Source organism: Agelaius phoeniceus, chromosome 5 (genome assembly GCF_051311805.1).
Source record: "Agelaius phoeniceus isolate bAgePho1 chromosome 5, bAgePho1.hap1, whole genome shotgun sequence".
In the NCBI taxonomy this organism is placed as follows: Eukaryota; Metazoa; Chordata; class Aves; order Passeriformes; family Icteridae; genus Agelaius; species Agelaius phoeniceus.
In genome coordinates, this window is record NC_135269.1 from 69,258,409 (window position 1) to 69,274,983 (window position 16,575).

General features: G+C 42.2%; 1 protein-coding gene across 1 annotated transcript in view; it reads right to left on the minus strand.

The window, feature by feature from the left end:
* Nucleotides 1-5,293: 5,293 nt before the first annotated feature.
* TAF3 (TATA-box binding protein associated factor 3) overlaps nucleotides 5,294-16,575 on the minus strand; it is a 116,135-nt gene continuing 104,853 nt past the window's right edge. The window contains exons 5-7 of the mRNA XM_054631444.2: nucleotides 12,172-12,427; nucleotides 8,148-8,254; nucleotides 5,294-7,407 (exon numbers count right to left, since the gene is read on the minus strand). Of these exons, the coding sequence (XP_054487419.2) occupies nucleotides 7,293-7,407; nucleotides 8,148-8,254; nucleotides 12,172-12,427 (478 nt within the window). The 3' untranslated portion in view covers nucleotides 5,294-7,292. The remainder of the gene's footprint in view (nucleotides 7,408-8,147; nucleotides 8,255-12,171; nucleotides 12,428-16,575) is intronic.

Sequence of the window (16,575 nt, forward strand, 5' to 3'; positions counted from 1 at the left end):
CTGAGGCCCTGGCATAGGTTACCCAGAGAAGCTGTGGCTGCCCCCTGGAAGTGTTCAAGGTCAGGTTGGATGGGGCTTGAAGCACCCTGGGATAGTGGAAGGTGTCCCTGTCCTTGGCAGGGGGTTGGAATGATATGATTTTTAAGGCTCCTTCCAACCCAAACCATTCTATGATTCTGTGATCTTCCAAATAGCTAAATAGTTATCTTAAACACATCTGAATTGGAATCACTGTGACTTGGGTGCACAAGGCAAAATCCATCCTTATGGCCCCCACAGAAGTGTATTTGTAGCCAAAATTTGCAGATAAGAGAAACCACATTCATAGAGAATCAAATGGAGCAGGACTGGCATCTAAAGAGGTTGGTAGGCAGATGTTTTTCCCAATTCTAAGGGATATAAGGGTTTTGCAAAATAGATCCATATGCTCTGATTAACATAAGTAAATTAAGTCCTAATAAAGGTAAAGTGGGTGCACAGCAATGGCTGCTTGAGCTTTGCCATGTTTATGTGGAACCTCCAGGTAGAGAGGATGGGCTTGTGGCACATGAAGTTTATGTTCAGTGAATTTGGACATTTCTCCATTGCAAGCTGTCACCAAATTCAAGCATTTTCATGTGACTGTCTCACTGGCTCAGCTCAAGCCATTGCACAGGTCATGATTATATTCCCTAAACATCACAGGTCATGGTTATATTCCCTAAAAATCATCTCATATTAGAGAGCTACGACTCCTTCAGTGGAGTCCTCAGCATGAAACCAATGAACACCCTTGCTTTGGGAAAGTTTTTTTTGGTTTTTTTTTTTTTTTTTTTTTGGTCAGAAATCCTGAAAACAAAAAAAAATGCAGCATTTATCCAGCCAAGACTGTGAGGGCTGGAGAGATGTGGTTCCTCCTGAGCTGTGGCACTGCAAATCCAGCCTTTTAGAAAATAGGTGGCACTGAGAGCCAATGGTTGGGTCGGGTTATTAGATATCAAGGCAAAGTCCTGGATTTTGGGCTTGACTGAGCATCTGTCTTTGCAGAAAATATAGAGAACAACAGCATCACTTCATCCACAGCATCTTAATACGTGCCAGCTCCAAGCACCAATGCAGGCATTTCACAGCCCACAAGGCCCAGAGAAGGCAGCTATTGTACAAATTATGAGAGGCGTTTTTTGACATCCCCAAAGTAATTTTAGGCAAGAAGCTGCTTCTCAGATAAACTCCACCAGATATCCCTGGAAGCAAAGAAGAGCTAGTAGGAAAATAAGTGAGTTCAGCTCGGCTCTTTTCACAGAAAAGCTTGAAATTAGTGGAGGAAAAGAGAGTTGGTTTCATGTTGGAAAAGTTACTGGAAGAGGGTCAAGTAAAGCCTGCAAAGCCAAAGGATCTCTTTGGTTCTGGAGGGCTGTAGATGGTTTCCAGTTCCCAACTTCAATAAAAACACATTTTCAGCTGAGGAGCAGGTTCAAGGACAGTTCTGTCACTGGGGAAGCTCCCAATGGCTCTGTAGTTTTATCCAGCCCTTGTGAAGGGTGTTATTGTTATTTAAACCATGGGAAGGTCTGGGCTTCACAGAGCAGGAAACGTTATCCTCCTCCTGTGGATGGAAACTGGGACACGCTCTGATCCTGTGCCTAAACACACCACGGCAGAGCTGAGAGCTGTGCCCAGCTTCCTTGGTAGCAAGACCAAGTTTTTCCCTTTGAATCCATGCAGTGGTGACCATTTGGACAAGAAAAACCCACAAGCAGAGGTATATCCCTAAAAAGACAATTCTGACAGCATTTATCAAAAAGCGCTGTAGATGACAGCTCAGTTAAAAATAAACCACTGCTCACTATCTCCTGTCGCTATTTTCTAGTGAATTTATGTAAAAGGAAAATAAAAATTCTATTTTTTTTTCAAATCTGGATGCCAAACTTAAAAAAATCCATTGCAAACAGTGCCCAGTCCCACACCTGGGGAGGGATCACCTTGAAGGAAGAAGGATGAAGGTCACCTGTGCACAGTTAAGCAGCAGTGGCATTGGAGGCCCCAGGTGACACCAGGGCTGGTGACATGCCATCACATTTGTCATTAGTCCCACAGCAAGCAAATGACAGGCACAGAGAGATGCTGGCTTAGGGAGGAATTGACAGGAGAGACTTTGGAATTTGTAAGCCAAATTCCTCCTCATGATAGGTGATGAAACCTAAATTTTTGTAAATATGTTCCAAGTCTACTTCTCTGTCACCTCCTCGTTTAGGCAATAAAATAATCAAATTGTTTTCTCTTTGGTTTTGTAAAGCTGTTTCATAGTCATTATGGGAGCATTCATATTGAAAACATAACAGGGAGTTGTGTTCACATGAAATTATTTTCTCATTGTGTTTTACAAATTGCATGGAAAATCTTCCACCTATCCCAGGTTTACCTCACATTTTGTTTTCCGAAGGAAATTTGCCTTCTTGATCAAAGCTTGAGGCAGCAATCACTGAACAACAGAAACGTTTGGGTTGGAAGGGATCATCTATTTCCAACCAATATTGCACCAAACCTCAACTCTGAGCACGTTTGGTGTCACCATTCTGGAACGGAGTCCACACTTGCTCAGGGCACCCAGCAGCCGCTGAGCTGTGTTGGCTTTGGCACCTGACACCTGAGTTAAGGGGCCACGACTTTGGAGCAGACAAGGACTAGAAGGAAAATTTAAGGGGTGACTGCCAAGGGGGAACAGATGGTCTGGAAGCCCTCAGCTCTCCTCTCTCCCTGTGAGGAGCATCACAGGATTTAAAGTCATGGTGCAAAAGGTCACTCCATAAACATCTTAGAATCATAGAACCCTATGGTCTATGGTTTAAGGTCCCTTCCTACCTATGGCTTAGATTGGAAGGGACCTTAAAGATCATCTCATTCCAACCCCTCTGCCATGTCCAGGGACACCTTCCACTAGACCAGGCTGCTCCAAGCCCTGTCCAACTTTGACATTGAAAGTTCCCAGGGATGAGGCATCCATCACCCCTCTGGGTAACCTGCTATATAGTATTTCACCACTGTCATCATAAAAACCCTTTTCCTTACACTTAATCTGAATGAACCCTCCTTTTGTTTTGTCCTACCACCACAGACCCTGTTAAATAAAAAGTCTGACCCCCTCCTTCACCCACTGCAAACCTGGAAGAGGCTGAAGCAGCACCTTGGAGGGAAAGCACCCTTGGCTTGGCTGGCCCAGCTCACAGTTAATGGTTTCTGCTCACAAGAGCCAGGTACAAGAGCTGTTTGCTGGCTGCAAATCTCCCGTTACAGCCTCCTCTGCCATCCAGCACACATGGATTAATAGCAGCTTTCTACTTTTGAGGTTACAGCTGATCCAAAAGTCCCCAGAAGAAAGGGCGAGTTTCCTAAGCGGCATGACTGACAAGACGGCGAAGAGGGAGTTTATTCAGAGCATTATCTAATTCATTCCCCGGTGAAGGAAACTCATCTACTTTTCAGACTTAAAACTTCTAAAGAAAACTGCTATGATCTAAAGAGATTGGCCATAAAACTATTTGTATTGAAAACTTAGCCAGCATGCCTTTAGTGAACTTCATTCATTAACATTCTTCCTGGCAAGGTTTCCATATCTCAGCGTTCATTTTATACTTTAATTTGGTTAGTAGGTCTTTGTTTAATCGTCCTATTGAAAGGAGAACAAAGAAGGTTTAGGTGATACAGTGAAGTAATACACTATATTTTATCTCTCTAAAGCCCAGACAAAGTCAGCAGGCTCTGATACCCTCCGATTTGGGGTTTTTTTTAAATTCCCTTTCTCTTCCAGGACATTTGGAATCACAAATCAGTTGCAGAGCATAAAGATCCTCACTGTACTTAGCCGTGGACACCTTCAGAAGAGAAACACCTTGTCAAGCAGAGAAATGATGCTCTGAGCATAACATACAGCACCAAAGGAAGATTATCTTGGGAAAAGGGCATTCCCATTACTCCAGGGATGGATGTTCTCCTTTTATATCTATGTCCTCCAATAAAAATCAGTAGTCAAGATAGTTTCTTCCATTTCTGAACTTTGTGCTTACTGTCTCGATATCAACTCCATGTTTTTTTCTGGATGCAAAACTCATTAACAAGCTGCAATTTTGCCTAATGACTAACCTGCTTCACAGCCAGCACCCAGCATAGCGACCCACAGGCACAGGCTGCCCTGGATAAAACACATTAAAAGGATAAAAAGGATAAAAAATTGTCCAAATGGAGCTGAGCCCCGGCCGTGCCAGTGGGCAGCTCCTGGGCTGCTGTAAACTGACACAGCTCCAACTGACTCCCAGCTGACTCCAGATAAAAATCTGGCCCCAGAGTAGCGGCAGGATTCAACAAGCTTTTCTCACGGAGTAGCTTTTGTGCTCTTTTCTTGAATATTTACGACCCATCCTCACTGTCCTGCTTAAATCCACTACACATGGTGCATCCATAAAGGGGGAAAATTGTACCTGTCTACTCTTTATAGTGTAGCAGTTGGTGAGGCGTCTCCTCACTGAAAACTCTTTAATTCTTTACTTTCTAAACTCCACACCACCCACTGATGCTTCCCTTGAAGCTGCATTTAAGGCAGGAAAACCATTCAGAGACTTGGATGCTCTCCCATGACATGCAGCAAGCAAACCAACCTGCATCCCACCCACCGTGCCCTCTTCTCATGGATGGTGGTGTCCAAAACACAAATCATAAAAGGACTCATATCCCAACCCCAAAATCAAGCAGTGACTCTAGGGAGCAGCCCCAACTGCTCCCTCACTTTCCATACACAAAGTTTATGGAGAGACACCCAACCTGTGACGTTACCAGCAGCAAACGCAAAGGTCTGGGGAAGGAACTGGGCTGGCTCAGTGCTGGGTGGGGCCAGGGGCTGTAAAGAAGGTCCAAGCCACACATTGCTCAGGGATAACCATTTCTGGAATGATTATTCATTAATGCCACTGATTCCTGATCCACAGCAGCATAAGTGAAAGGGAGGCAGGCTCAGCACCAAGTGTGGCTTCAAACTAATGACCCGGAGGTGAAGGGCCCCTTCTCCTGTTACTAATCCCCTCAGCCACACAAGCCTCCTGAAAATGATGCTTTGGTTTTATTGCCACAGGGGTCATTTATAAAATCATAAAAGCCAGGTTAAGAAACCAACCCAGCAGCAGCAAGGCCAAGCATGAAGAGAAAGAGCTGAACAGCCATCCAACAGGGCACGTTCAGCCCTCCCATGGTATCCTGAGTAATTCAGCTGATTAAATGTGAGAAGTTCTGATTCATGGAGAGGAGGAGGAAATGCATAAACAACTTACCAAAAGCTAATTTCTTTATTATTGCAACCAGAAATGACCAAAGACGGCGTATTTTGTATGTCTGCACATTACATGTGGAAAAAACCAAAAATCAGCATTGCAACATCCAACAATTCAAAATAAAATAGAATAAAAAAATCAAACCCAAGAACTTTCTTGACTGGTAATTAACAGGGACGGAATATAAACGAGATGGCATTGAACAAAGCAGGTAACAGTGCACTTTTAATAAACCAATTTCATCCATATCACCACTGATTTGCAATTTAACAGTTCTATCAGCAAAGCCTAATTTCCCTAACTAGACTGGTACTTTTAAAAACATGACTAATTCACTCTCATTCATATCAATTTGGATGCATTTAAAAAATAACTCTTTATATCTGCACAACAGGCTAAAGGGTCATATTTCTCTAACATCAGACGTTCTCACTGCATTGGTTTAAAATACAAATATCCCCAAATTAACCAATGCAAACTAAAATTGATTAGAAAACAAAAGGCATAAATTGTTTTCAAGATTTATTCTTATTTAGCTCTGAGACCCATTGCACTACAATATCTAACATTGACTTTTATTTCAGTTTCTCTGCACCTTCCCCTCCCATTTTCAAGGGGGAATGTGTCTGGGATCCAGTTTACTGGTCTTTCCAAGGGGATGCACAAAGCAGAGGAACACACCTGCATCTCCTCTACCTAAATACGATGCTTTTGGCAAACTCACTAACCACTTGTTTAAAAAAAAAAAAAGGAGAAAAAGGAGAAAAAAAAAGAGAAAAAGGGAAAAAAAAAAAGTCCATTCCAGCTACAGATTAACATGCTGTAGCTGCCACCAGAAGTGCAGAGCCCCCCTGGCCTAAGCTCCCAATTCAGAAGGCATTTAAGCACATGTACAACCAAGTGTGGGAACAGGCTCCTTGAAGGCAATAGGATTACTCACTTCTTAAGAAGTTACCACATGTTTAAGTATCTGAATCAAGGCCTAATTATGGTGCTGGCCACCTCCTCGTGCACACACAGCTGGGGCAGAGCTCACCAATCCCTCACAGCCATGAGGACAGGCATTTGTCACACGGGCTTTTAGTAGCTGCTAGGTTTGTATTCTCGGGCAAACGACAACAAAAATCCTCAAGCCCTAAAAAATAATTAAAAAAAAATTACTTTATAAATATCAGCTATTTACATGTGTGAAAATCTTTTAATGGGAAGTGTTTTTACACACTGATGAAATGTACAAGCAATGAAAAGTTATGTTGACAAAGACTTTAAAAAAAAAAACAACAACAAACTAAAAATCAATGTATAAAATATATTACAGGTCCACCAAAAGAAATTCACACGGAAGAAAAAAATTGACACAATAGAAACTTTTTTTTTAAAAAATAGAAGATATATCACAAAAGCTTGAACATGTTTATTTTATGTTAGTACTAAAAATCAAGGAAAAAAGCTTCATATATTCTCATCACAAAAATATTTACCAGCCACTTTTTATTTCCACATTATGATTATCTGGCTCAGCAAGAGTCGAGGCTGAACTGTATCCAGACTACAGAAATCATTCCAGAAGGTTGTCTCAGTTTACAACTTACTGCAATTTACATTTTCTCCTCCTCTCAGCACCTTACTGCAAAGGTTCAAGAGGGATTAATAACAAATTGAGAAAGAATAGGACAGATATCTGTATTTACAACATTCATCCGTGTTGCTGCTGAGCCACAGGAGCAGGAGCAGTCCCGGGAACCACCGAAGCCTTCGCGGCGCTCTGTGCAAACTCCCCTTGCCAGGGGGAAGAAACAGCATCAGAATGTACCAAAATCCAATGCCCTGGGCTCGGACTGTCTGTGAAACCCAACAGCCCCTGAGCAATGGCATCTCCTCGCCCCTGATTCACTGCAGGGACACAAACGACCCTGGCAGGGTGGGTTCCTCCTGCAGCCGAGTCGGGGCGGGAGGTGCCGCGGTGACCGCACGATTTCAGTCCCTGCCAAGCCTTCAGTGTGCCCTGTGCTTCCTCTTCTTGTGTTTTTTATCCTTCCTTTTGTTGGCACACTTGGAGCAGAACCACTGCATCTCTTCTGGGGGTGCAGCCGTAAGCCCAACGCAAGGCCTGTGAAGGACAGGAAAATATCACATCATCTCCGTGGAGTAACGTTGCTTTTGTTTCTCGCTCCAAAAAATGCAACTTTCCAGTGGAAGACTGGATCTGGCCTTTGAATTAATACAGCAATTACCTTAACAAATATAATGATCAAAACCTAAGAACTCTTCCTTTGAAACAAAAGAGAAGTATCAAAAGGATACTCAGATAAAAAGTGTTGTTTTAGTAGAAAATATGAATGCACTTTCAGGTGTAATAGACTAGACTGAAAATAATTTCAAATGCTTCTTTAACGCATCTGCAAAAAACCCTTATGATTTTATGTAGCTTTTAAAAAAAATTGCCTAAAAAGTGATTAATTTCCCCTAACCTTTTTATAAGAGCTGACATTTATATTACTGTTCATACAATGCTTCATAATTTGAACTGTCTATCTGTATACACTGTGCTCATAATCCTGTAGTTCTCACAAAATTACCGGAATCAGCAATATTTCCCAGCAGTTTCAAAAACAACCGTTATCACCAATGCCCATTAATTAAAAAGTAACTCTCCTTCACAGCTTAAAATCTGCCTTTTCAAATTTCAGAGCAACAGAGATAAAAATATCTTCCAGATTATTAAATTGGACACAGTAAAGCTATTTAAATATTCCCAACGTCATGAACTATTAGGAAAAAAAGGTTTTTTAATAATATAGCCCCAATCTGCCAGGCACTGGCAGAGCAGGATGGATGAGAGGAACTTACCAGTGATACCAATCATCGCAGTCATCACAACCTATCATTGGACTGCCATCATCTGGCTTGTTACAGCCAGGACAGATCCAGATCTGGTTACCCCACTCGTCTCGGATCTGGTGCAAAGAAAAGCAAAGTTAGCTGGTTTTCAGGGCTAAGCAGGCAGGAAAATTGACATTAAAAAAAAAAACACCAAAAAAAAAAAAGGTTTCTTGCTTATCTGGCTAAGCCATTCAGCAGCCCCTGTTGTTATGTGTGAATTCTCTGATCATGAGAGCTCAGTGTTACGTCTTAATTGATTTTCCTACACTGCTCATGACGACAAAATCATGTATTTTCCTGCATTGTCCTGTAAACCAGTAAAGCCAGTTACACCACCCAACCTAAGCACAGGCATTCACACACAGAGCCAGAGCTTAAGGACACAATTCCCTCTCTGTCTATACTTTTAAAATTCGACCCTGTTAATGGCAAGCAGGAGCCACGGCAGCCTCCTGCGTAAGATAACAGTTCTTATGTGCATGTAAAATATACAGCGCCGTGTGTATGTATTGCTGCATTACTTATTAGCCAAAGTCTTCAACTCCAACGAGCTGATAAGATCAGGATATAAAAAAAGTTGTTACTGAGTAACTTTCCATTCCCCTTATGACATTTATGTCGCAGTACAATTTACTAAAGGGTAAATGAAACAAGAAAGGCAGATCATTTACAGTACTGGGCAGCTGCTCACTGGGTTCATCATATGCATTTTTTAATGTTTATATCCTGCTCGACCCATTGTTTGTATTTTTAGATTTCCAGTGGTTCTCGAACAGCTTTTTGCTAAAAACATACAAGCAAAATGTCACAGAATCCACCTAAAGGAGTGCAATTAACAACACAAAGTACAAAATGTCTGGGGCATTACCCTGACTCCATCGCTCCTTTATGAAGATTTGCACATTATCGCTGAATCTCAAAAGCAGAAATTGTTTTGTTCTCAGCTTTTGTGCATTTACACATATCTCAGGCAATAACTTTTTGCTATCTGTACAGCTTACAAACACAATATTAAAAAGTAGCAGATGAAAAGCCCCAAATGTTCTTAGTAAGAAAAAAAAAAGCCACTACACGGTGGTCTGCACATCTTACACCACTTCCTGAAAAATCAATAGGAACGTACCAGAGCTGCAACCAACACATCACTCTTCCCTGATTCTTCTTAAAGCCTTGAATGTTTTTGTGGTTTAAAACTCAAAACTACAAGTCCCTGAAATACTAACCAGGGAACAATCCCCTTCCCAACAGAGATATGGAGTAGGCACCATCATAAAATTAACTCAATTTCCAAGCTGATTGATTGCAATAATCATTCCTATCTACCATCTAATCTCACATCTGCAAAGTCATTTTAAGTTGCTGGAGAAGCATCTGTTCCCAGCATGAAGTGTCTGGGCTCAGAGTGAAGAGGTGCAGAGGCATTTTGGTGGGATAACCCTGCTGGGAAGAGAGGGGATGCTGTGCCACAGTGCTGCAGAGAAGGGATGCTGTGGGATGTTGGGCTGAGGGCTCTAAAACCTGCCTGAACACCTGGTTGCACCCCCATCATCCCCTAGCACAGGCACCTCATTTCTGGTGCTGCCTGTTTTGGGTGTAGGCAGCACTGCCAGATGTTACCCCATCAGAAAACAGACACCCTAACTTTTCCAAACTTAATTTTTCAGGGGTTTTCTTCCTCTGCAGAATGCCTGCCTCAGGCTCTCAGGGGCTGGAGAGGGGCAGGGTGGTCTATAATCACAGAAACCTCTGCCTGTTTGTTAAACAAGAACTTGGGCTGCTGAATAAGGATATTAAAAATATTGCATAACTTCTCATTCCTTAATGAGCCAAGGGTCATGCAAGGAGGCACAGAGTGGGATTGCTGATTGCTGTGCTAGTACAAACCACTGAGAGCTAATGAGCAGAGCACATGCACTGAGATGCTATCCAACAGGGAGATGTGTATCCTTTCTTTTTTGAACTATAAAATCACTCTCCTCTCCTCCCCTGCGCAAGGGAGTTGGGCACCTCTGTCACACTGGCTCCACTCTTATCTCTAGAACAGCTTTCCCATGTGATCTGAGCAAAATGATTCTGTCTCCTGGATTTCCTTCATACAAGAGGCTAATAGTTATTAATCATTTTCTTCTACCCCAACCTCTCTCTGAGCATTTTGACTTATAAATCTGTCACATCAGGTGTCTCCCTGCTTGTGCCCATAGTTGGGTCCTAATGCAGTAAAGCCTTGGTTTCACCTCTAATGTTGTAAAACATCATTTTTCACAAGGGCCTGGAGTGATAGGACAAGAGGGAATGGTCTTAAGTTGAAGGGAGGTAGATTTAGATTGTGTATTAGGAAAAAAATATTTACAATAAGGGTGGTGAGGCACAGGTTGTCCAGAGAGGTGGTGGACTTCCTGTCCCTGGGAATGTTCAAGGCCAGGTTGGATGGGGCTCTGAATAACCTGCTTGAGTGGAAGGTGTCCCTGCATGTGGCAGAGGGGTTGGATCAAGATGGTCTTTAAGGTTCCTTCCAAACTATTCTGTGATAATCTATGGTTCTGTGAAAAGCAAAAAATGATCTGGAGCCTCCATATCCTCTGAATTCTCCATAAAGGTGCTAAGTGTGTTACCACTGGAAGTACCTAGGCACAGTACTAGTTTTCTTTTTGAAACTAACATAATCTCTCAATTATTTCTTTTCACAATTACAGAAGAAAATTACTACATGGGATGTAGTTGAGCATTTAGGAAGTGTTTTTCTCTTAAAGTAAATTTTGAAACCTTTGTGCACTACTGTAATAATATCAATGACAACAATACTAGTGACTGTAATAATAAGAGTGACTGTGGATTTACACTGTGATACCAGAGGTGAGGCTGTGTCCTACCCTAAGGATATGCAGAGCCTGTGTGATGTTGTCCAGTGCTGTAACTAACTCAGGAGTGAAATGTAGCAGCTGTTTAAATAGAGAGCAGTAACATGATACAGCAGTTTAAGTCCAGCAGGGAAGCACCTTTCCATTAGAAATGCAGGGTGGATTTATATTAGAAATCAATACTAAATCAAGATTCATAAAAATTTCAAAAATCATGCATATGTTGCAATTCAAGCACAGCAAACTCTGTAATAAAAGTAAGCTTTAGGTGTTTTAAATGGTGAGATTTTTAAACTGCAGCTAAGCAAGGTGTCACCAATCAAGCTGGAATTCAGCCAGGATGGGGAGGATAACAACACTGCTACCCTTGTGTTGCTTTTCAAGCATCAGGAACGCTCAGGACTTCATTTCACACAGCATTTAAAGCAGAAATTCTCAGCAGCACAGCAAGCCTTGTCCTACCCAGACATATATCCACATTCTTTTAGGGAATGCAGTTCCTACACCATGTTACTCAAGAGACTTTTCTAAAAGAATGAAGAATGCTGCCAGACACAGGCCAAGCTCAGAGCACGTGTCAAACGCACAAATGAAGTGCAGACTAATGAACAATCTACAAACTTCTGAGATGCACAAACATTGCAATTTCTGTATGTCAAGGAAACCAGGAAAGAGATTAGTGGACTCTACACATTTCAAATGAGGGCTAAGTCAAGTTCTTGATGTTGTATGAGGGTTTTGTACTTTACCTGACTGACAGCAAAATCTATGGTGAGTCTGACATTTGAGGTTTCAATTCAGCACTTTTGAAAGCACCTATAAAAAACCTCTACCTCCAAAAAAAAGTGCTCTAGCTCAGTTAGCAGAAAATATCATATGGGATATAGTTGGACTTGTTAGAAGGAACTTAAATTTGGAAATGGAAACCAAGGAAAAATTCAGTCCAAGTTGTAGCGTTTCAATCAAGTTTTTAAGCCCTCAAAACATGTGTGTGGAAACAAGAGCTGGATAAACAGCAGTTTAACAGAGAGCAACATCAGGAATCCAGGAACCATCAGTTTGAGACAATGAGCTCACCAATTCCAGGGAGGAATGCCCCTGGCATGGGACAGAGCATGGCACGTGTCACCTACCACGTAAGTACTGACGGTCTCGGTCACCACGCTCCGAACGGGAGCTTTGGAGCCTCCAGCTGCTGACACGGCTGGGGAGGGTGGTGGGATGAGGACAGGTGAGATGGTGGCCTGAGGAGGAGGAGGAGCTGGAACTGGAGGAGGGGTGACATGAACAGGAGCTGGCACCGGTGACGGCACAGGCGGAGGCGTTTTGGGCCGCGCCACGGGAGTGGAAGGTTTGGCCTCTGGAGCTGACACCACTTTGCTGATGACTCTGTAGGAGCAACATTGAGCATTGTTAGAGCTGATGGGAGAGAAAGCAATGATCAATCACCCATTAGAGAGAAAGAAAATATAGAGCAGCTAATTCATGTCAGCCTGGAGTCACCACAGAGGCTGTTTCAACCCCACACAAGGACTGCTGTCATTGCTGCACCCATCCATTTACAGGATAAAGCACAGAGCCATTACAAAGTGAATGCCAGGACACCCTGAGCCAGTCTGTACCTCACTGTCTTATAAATATTCTCTGTGGCTTTACTAAACCTTGTTTCGTTAAGTTTTATTGCATTAGCTCAATTTGTGGGAAATATTAGAAAGGAAAGTTAATCAGCTGTGAACAGCACTGATTTTAATCTTCCAACTGAGAGACCATATCATCCTGTTAAGATCCTACATTAGGGGGTTCTGCAAATATTTGCTAGTTTGGTATTTCTTTGCCCAAATGTTTATGAAATCAGCAGTGGATCTAGTCAGGACAAATAAATGACGCACACTATACACTCAGCAGTTAAAATATTGCTACTTACTCGAGTAGCTGAAGTAGACAGGATGTAGCTCTAGTAAATACACTGTATAGAACAATCTTGCCCAGGAAGGGGGATACATAGAGGACCCAGCCTTTATTAATGACTGTTGATACACAGTGTTATTGATGTGCATGCAATTTCACAGACAAGCCAGAAAAAGCCCTTACTACAAGGCTCTAGGTTAGAAACATAAAGGAAAAGGATGTTTTAAAAAAACAGAACAAAAACAACCCAAAAACCAACTAAAACCTCAAACAAAACACAGGATAGGTTGATTTGTTTTACCACATTCTGGTAAATCATTTAACTAATTTATTTATATTTGAATGGTAACTGTAGGAGTGTGATTGATTTGTGACAGGACTGTACAAAGAGGGTGATTTAAAGAAAGGTTAGACATTCCAGGGGCAAGGATCATTTAAGAAGGTAAAAAATTGAGACATCAGTAGAGAAACCATGACAAAAATCAAATTGCAACGACTCCTGAGAACCAGGAATGTCTGGTTCCACTGTCAATGTGAATTCTAAGTTCAACTTTAGAGTTTATTACAACTCCAAAGCAGTATCACTATGACTGGAGACATTGTCCGAATTTCAAGTCAATAAAATTCCAAACCATCATTTGAGAAAGGCTTGGAATAATACAGTATGTAATGCCTGGCTGAGATAATGGTGTTTTTCCTCACAAGATATGCCACTTTTACTGCAAACTCAGAACTGTGGGTTGTTACAGTAAAAACATACTTGGTAAAAGGAAGCAAGAGCAATGAGTTTGGTAGTCCTGCCTAACCCCCAGCTGCAGCATCACACCTTCTATGAATGAACAGGAGAAGAAAATCAAAAGAGTGGTATGTATCTAAAGGGTGATAGATGATTCTTCCATCAACAACACTGAAGACATTCACAGTACATATGTCCCAGTGATTGCTGCAGGTACCTAAACTGGGGCTCAGGCTCTGTATATGTGTCAGCAAGGTGCTAGACTGTGAGTCAAAGTACAGGAGTCTTAATTTATGTTGTCTGTGACTTGCAGAAGGAAGGAAGTTCTATCAGGCCATCAAAACCAGCCTCCTTCTCCTGTTAAGTGGGGAACATCCAAAATCCCACTGTTATCTCTCACCAAGGAAGTTTTCTCTTTGGCTCATGATGTCTTTCTGGTTCAGTGAAAGTCTCCTGGGGCTCCTGCCAGACTTGCCATACCCAACTCAGATGCTTCTTCTGTGTCTTCCCCATTCCACAGACAGCTCTGGCTCCCAATGCTGAACGCCTAAGACCTTGCTTGGTGCCAATGCTCCCCTGGTTTGCAAAGTTATCCTCATGACTGGAGAGCCATCTCTCAATAAACAAACTCCTAGCTATAACAAAAGTGGGGATAGGGACTGATAGAGAAATATTGGCACAGCAGAAGTAATTTGGGTGGTTTCAAACATCACTGCCCCTTCTTTTCCTGCCTCCCTCTCCTACCTCCTGCAAGTAAACAAAATCCTGCTAGGAGTTCTCCAGGGAGTCAACCCTCCCCAAGTCTAGACTAGGAGATGTATTAGCTAATAGGGCTTTAAACACAACTTTGCACACAGTGTAAACAGTTCGAAAGAAGTATTAGCTAATACAATTTGAATAAGAGTGACCATGCCCAGCTAACACATGAAATTAAATGACAGAGTTTCTTGGTCTAAAGCCAGGTTCTCCTCCTGCACAGGGTCTTCGAAGCCACTCTGCTCATAACTGCAGAAGCAGCAAGGAACACCACATGTGAAACCTTCCAAAAATACAAATATTCATTAGGGAGCAACACACGCTCATCAATTGGCTGGCGTGCCTCAAGTGTGCAATTAGGACATGTTCAGTATATAGGGCAGCTTATCTTGATTTTAGAGCTCAGTTATCAAAACAGGAGATCGGCATTTCGGAGCACGCTTGGGCCTACCACTCCCTTGGGCTAATGGAGTTCAGAGACTTTAGACTCCAGAGTGGAGAAATGAATGGTTTTGTGCTGCACCATTAGAGGTGATGGAGTAATCTCAGCGAGGGTGGTTTAGCCTGTCCTGAAGAAGGGGCTGCACACACGGAATATGGAGGTGGGGAGAAATCAAAGGGAAATAGCAGTCCCACGACTAATAATTACTGTTACTTCAGACTTGGAGAGAAACCTGATATCAAAACACTATGTAAATGATGGCAAGATTTATGAGCTCTGTTTTATAGACAGGAAAATTGAGGCACAGAGCTCACTGCAAGTAGGCGGCTCTCACTGCAGCAGAGCCTCGATCCTCCTGGTACCTGAGACCTGCTGGGATTTAAACTCTTCCTTGGGACATTACCACACACATGTTGTTACCTTCTTTCCCAAATGTGTTTTCATGTGTCCAAAATCATCACTTAGTCTGCAAGTACAATCCTACATAAAACAAACTTTCCTCCTTCTCCACACCAATCCAAGAACTCTAAAACTGAGGCCAAATGAGTATTTTTCATTTGAGAAATCAAACACAAATGAACATCAACCACCACCACCACAATCAGAGTCGTGAGACAAGAACTGAATTTCTTTGCAGACTGCCTGCCTAGCAATGTACCACAAACAGATTCTACACTGAAAGATAAAAGGTCAATTAAAAGTTGTTTTTGAATCAAACCAGTTCCTCCAAAATAAAGGAGATGTGAGAAAACTTTTGGAATAGATGTGGTAATAAGAGCCTCCATAAATCGTGACTACAAGTTACCATTCCCTTTGAAAAAAACCCCAGAATTCATGTAAACACTGCATATTTGGTTGTGTCCAACCTGAATTCACTTTGGATTTCTTTTTAAATGCCAGCAGGAGCTGTCCTGCTGACAGAGCTTCAGTGTATTTATCACTGAACACATGCACTGATTTGTCACAGAGTTCCTGGTAGTAACCAAGAAAACATCTAAACACAATAAAAAGGGGAAAAAACCTAAGGGATGTGAAATTTAAAGTGGAAGGACAGAGAAATCCTCAAATACCATGATTGCCAATTATTTTTCCATGTTGTTTTTTTATAACCCTTTTGCTGAAAGAGCAGAGCATAAAGCTTCCTGACAAAGGCATTTTGAAGTTATTTTTCTTTCTCATAATCTGTACCAGTGCAAACAGCATTTCAACCCAATATCAGAACTTAATGAGATCTTCCATTGCCGTTTCTGCTCAAACACATCAAGGCTGTGCTGGGGCCAAGACAATAGTGTGAAATATCTGAATCTCAGCTGAGGAGCCAGATCTCATGGAATCAAAGGATGGATTGGCTTGAAAGGGACCTTAAAGATCTTCCAGCCCCAGCCCCTCTGCCATGGGCAGGGATATCTTCCTCTAGACCAGGTTTTTCAGAGCCCCATCCAAGCTGACCTGGAACACTTCCAGGGATAGGGAGTCCACCACCTCCCTGGGCAGCCTGTGCCAGTGTCTCACCACCCCCACAGTAAAGATTCAATGCTTATCTACTGGTTTAAAACTGTGTCCAACACTGCTCCAAGGGGAAGGAAGAAAAGAAAACTTCAGTGAAGTTTTTCTGTTTCTCAGGAGGGCAGAGTGAATAAAAATCCCTTCTAATCATCACTCCAGGGCAATCACCCTGTTCACAGTTATAGTTCC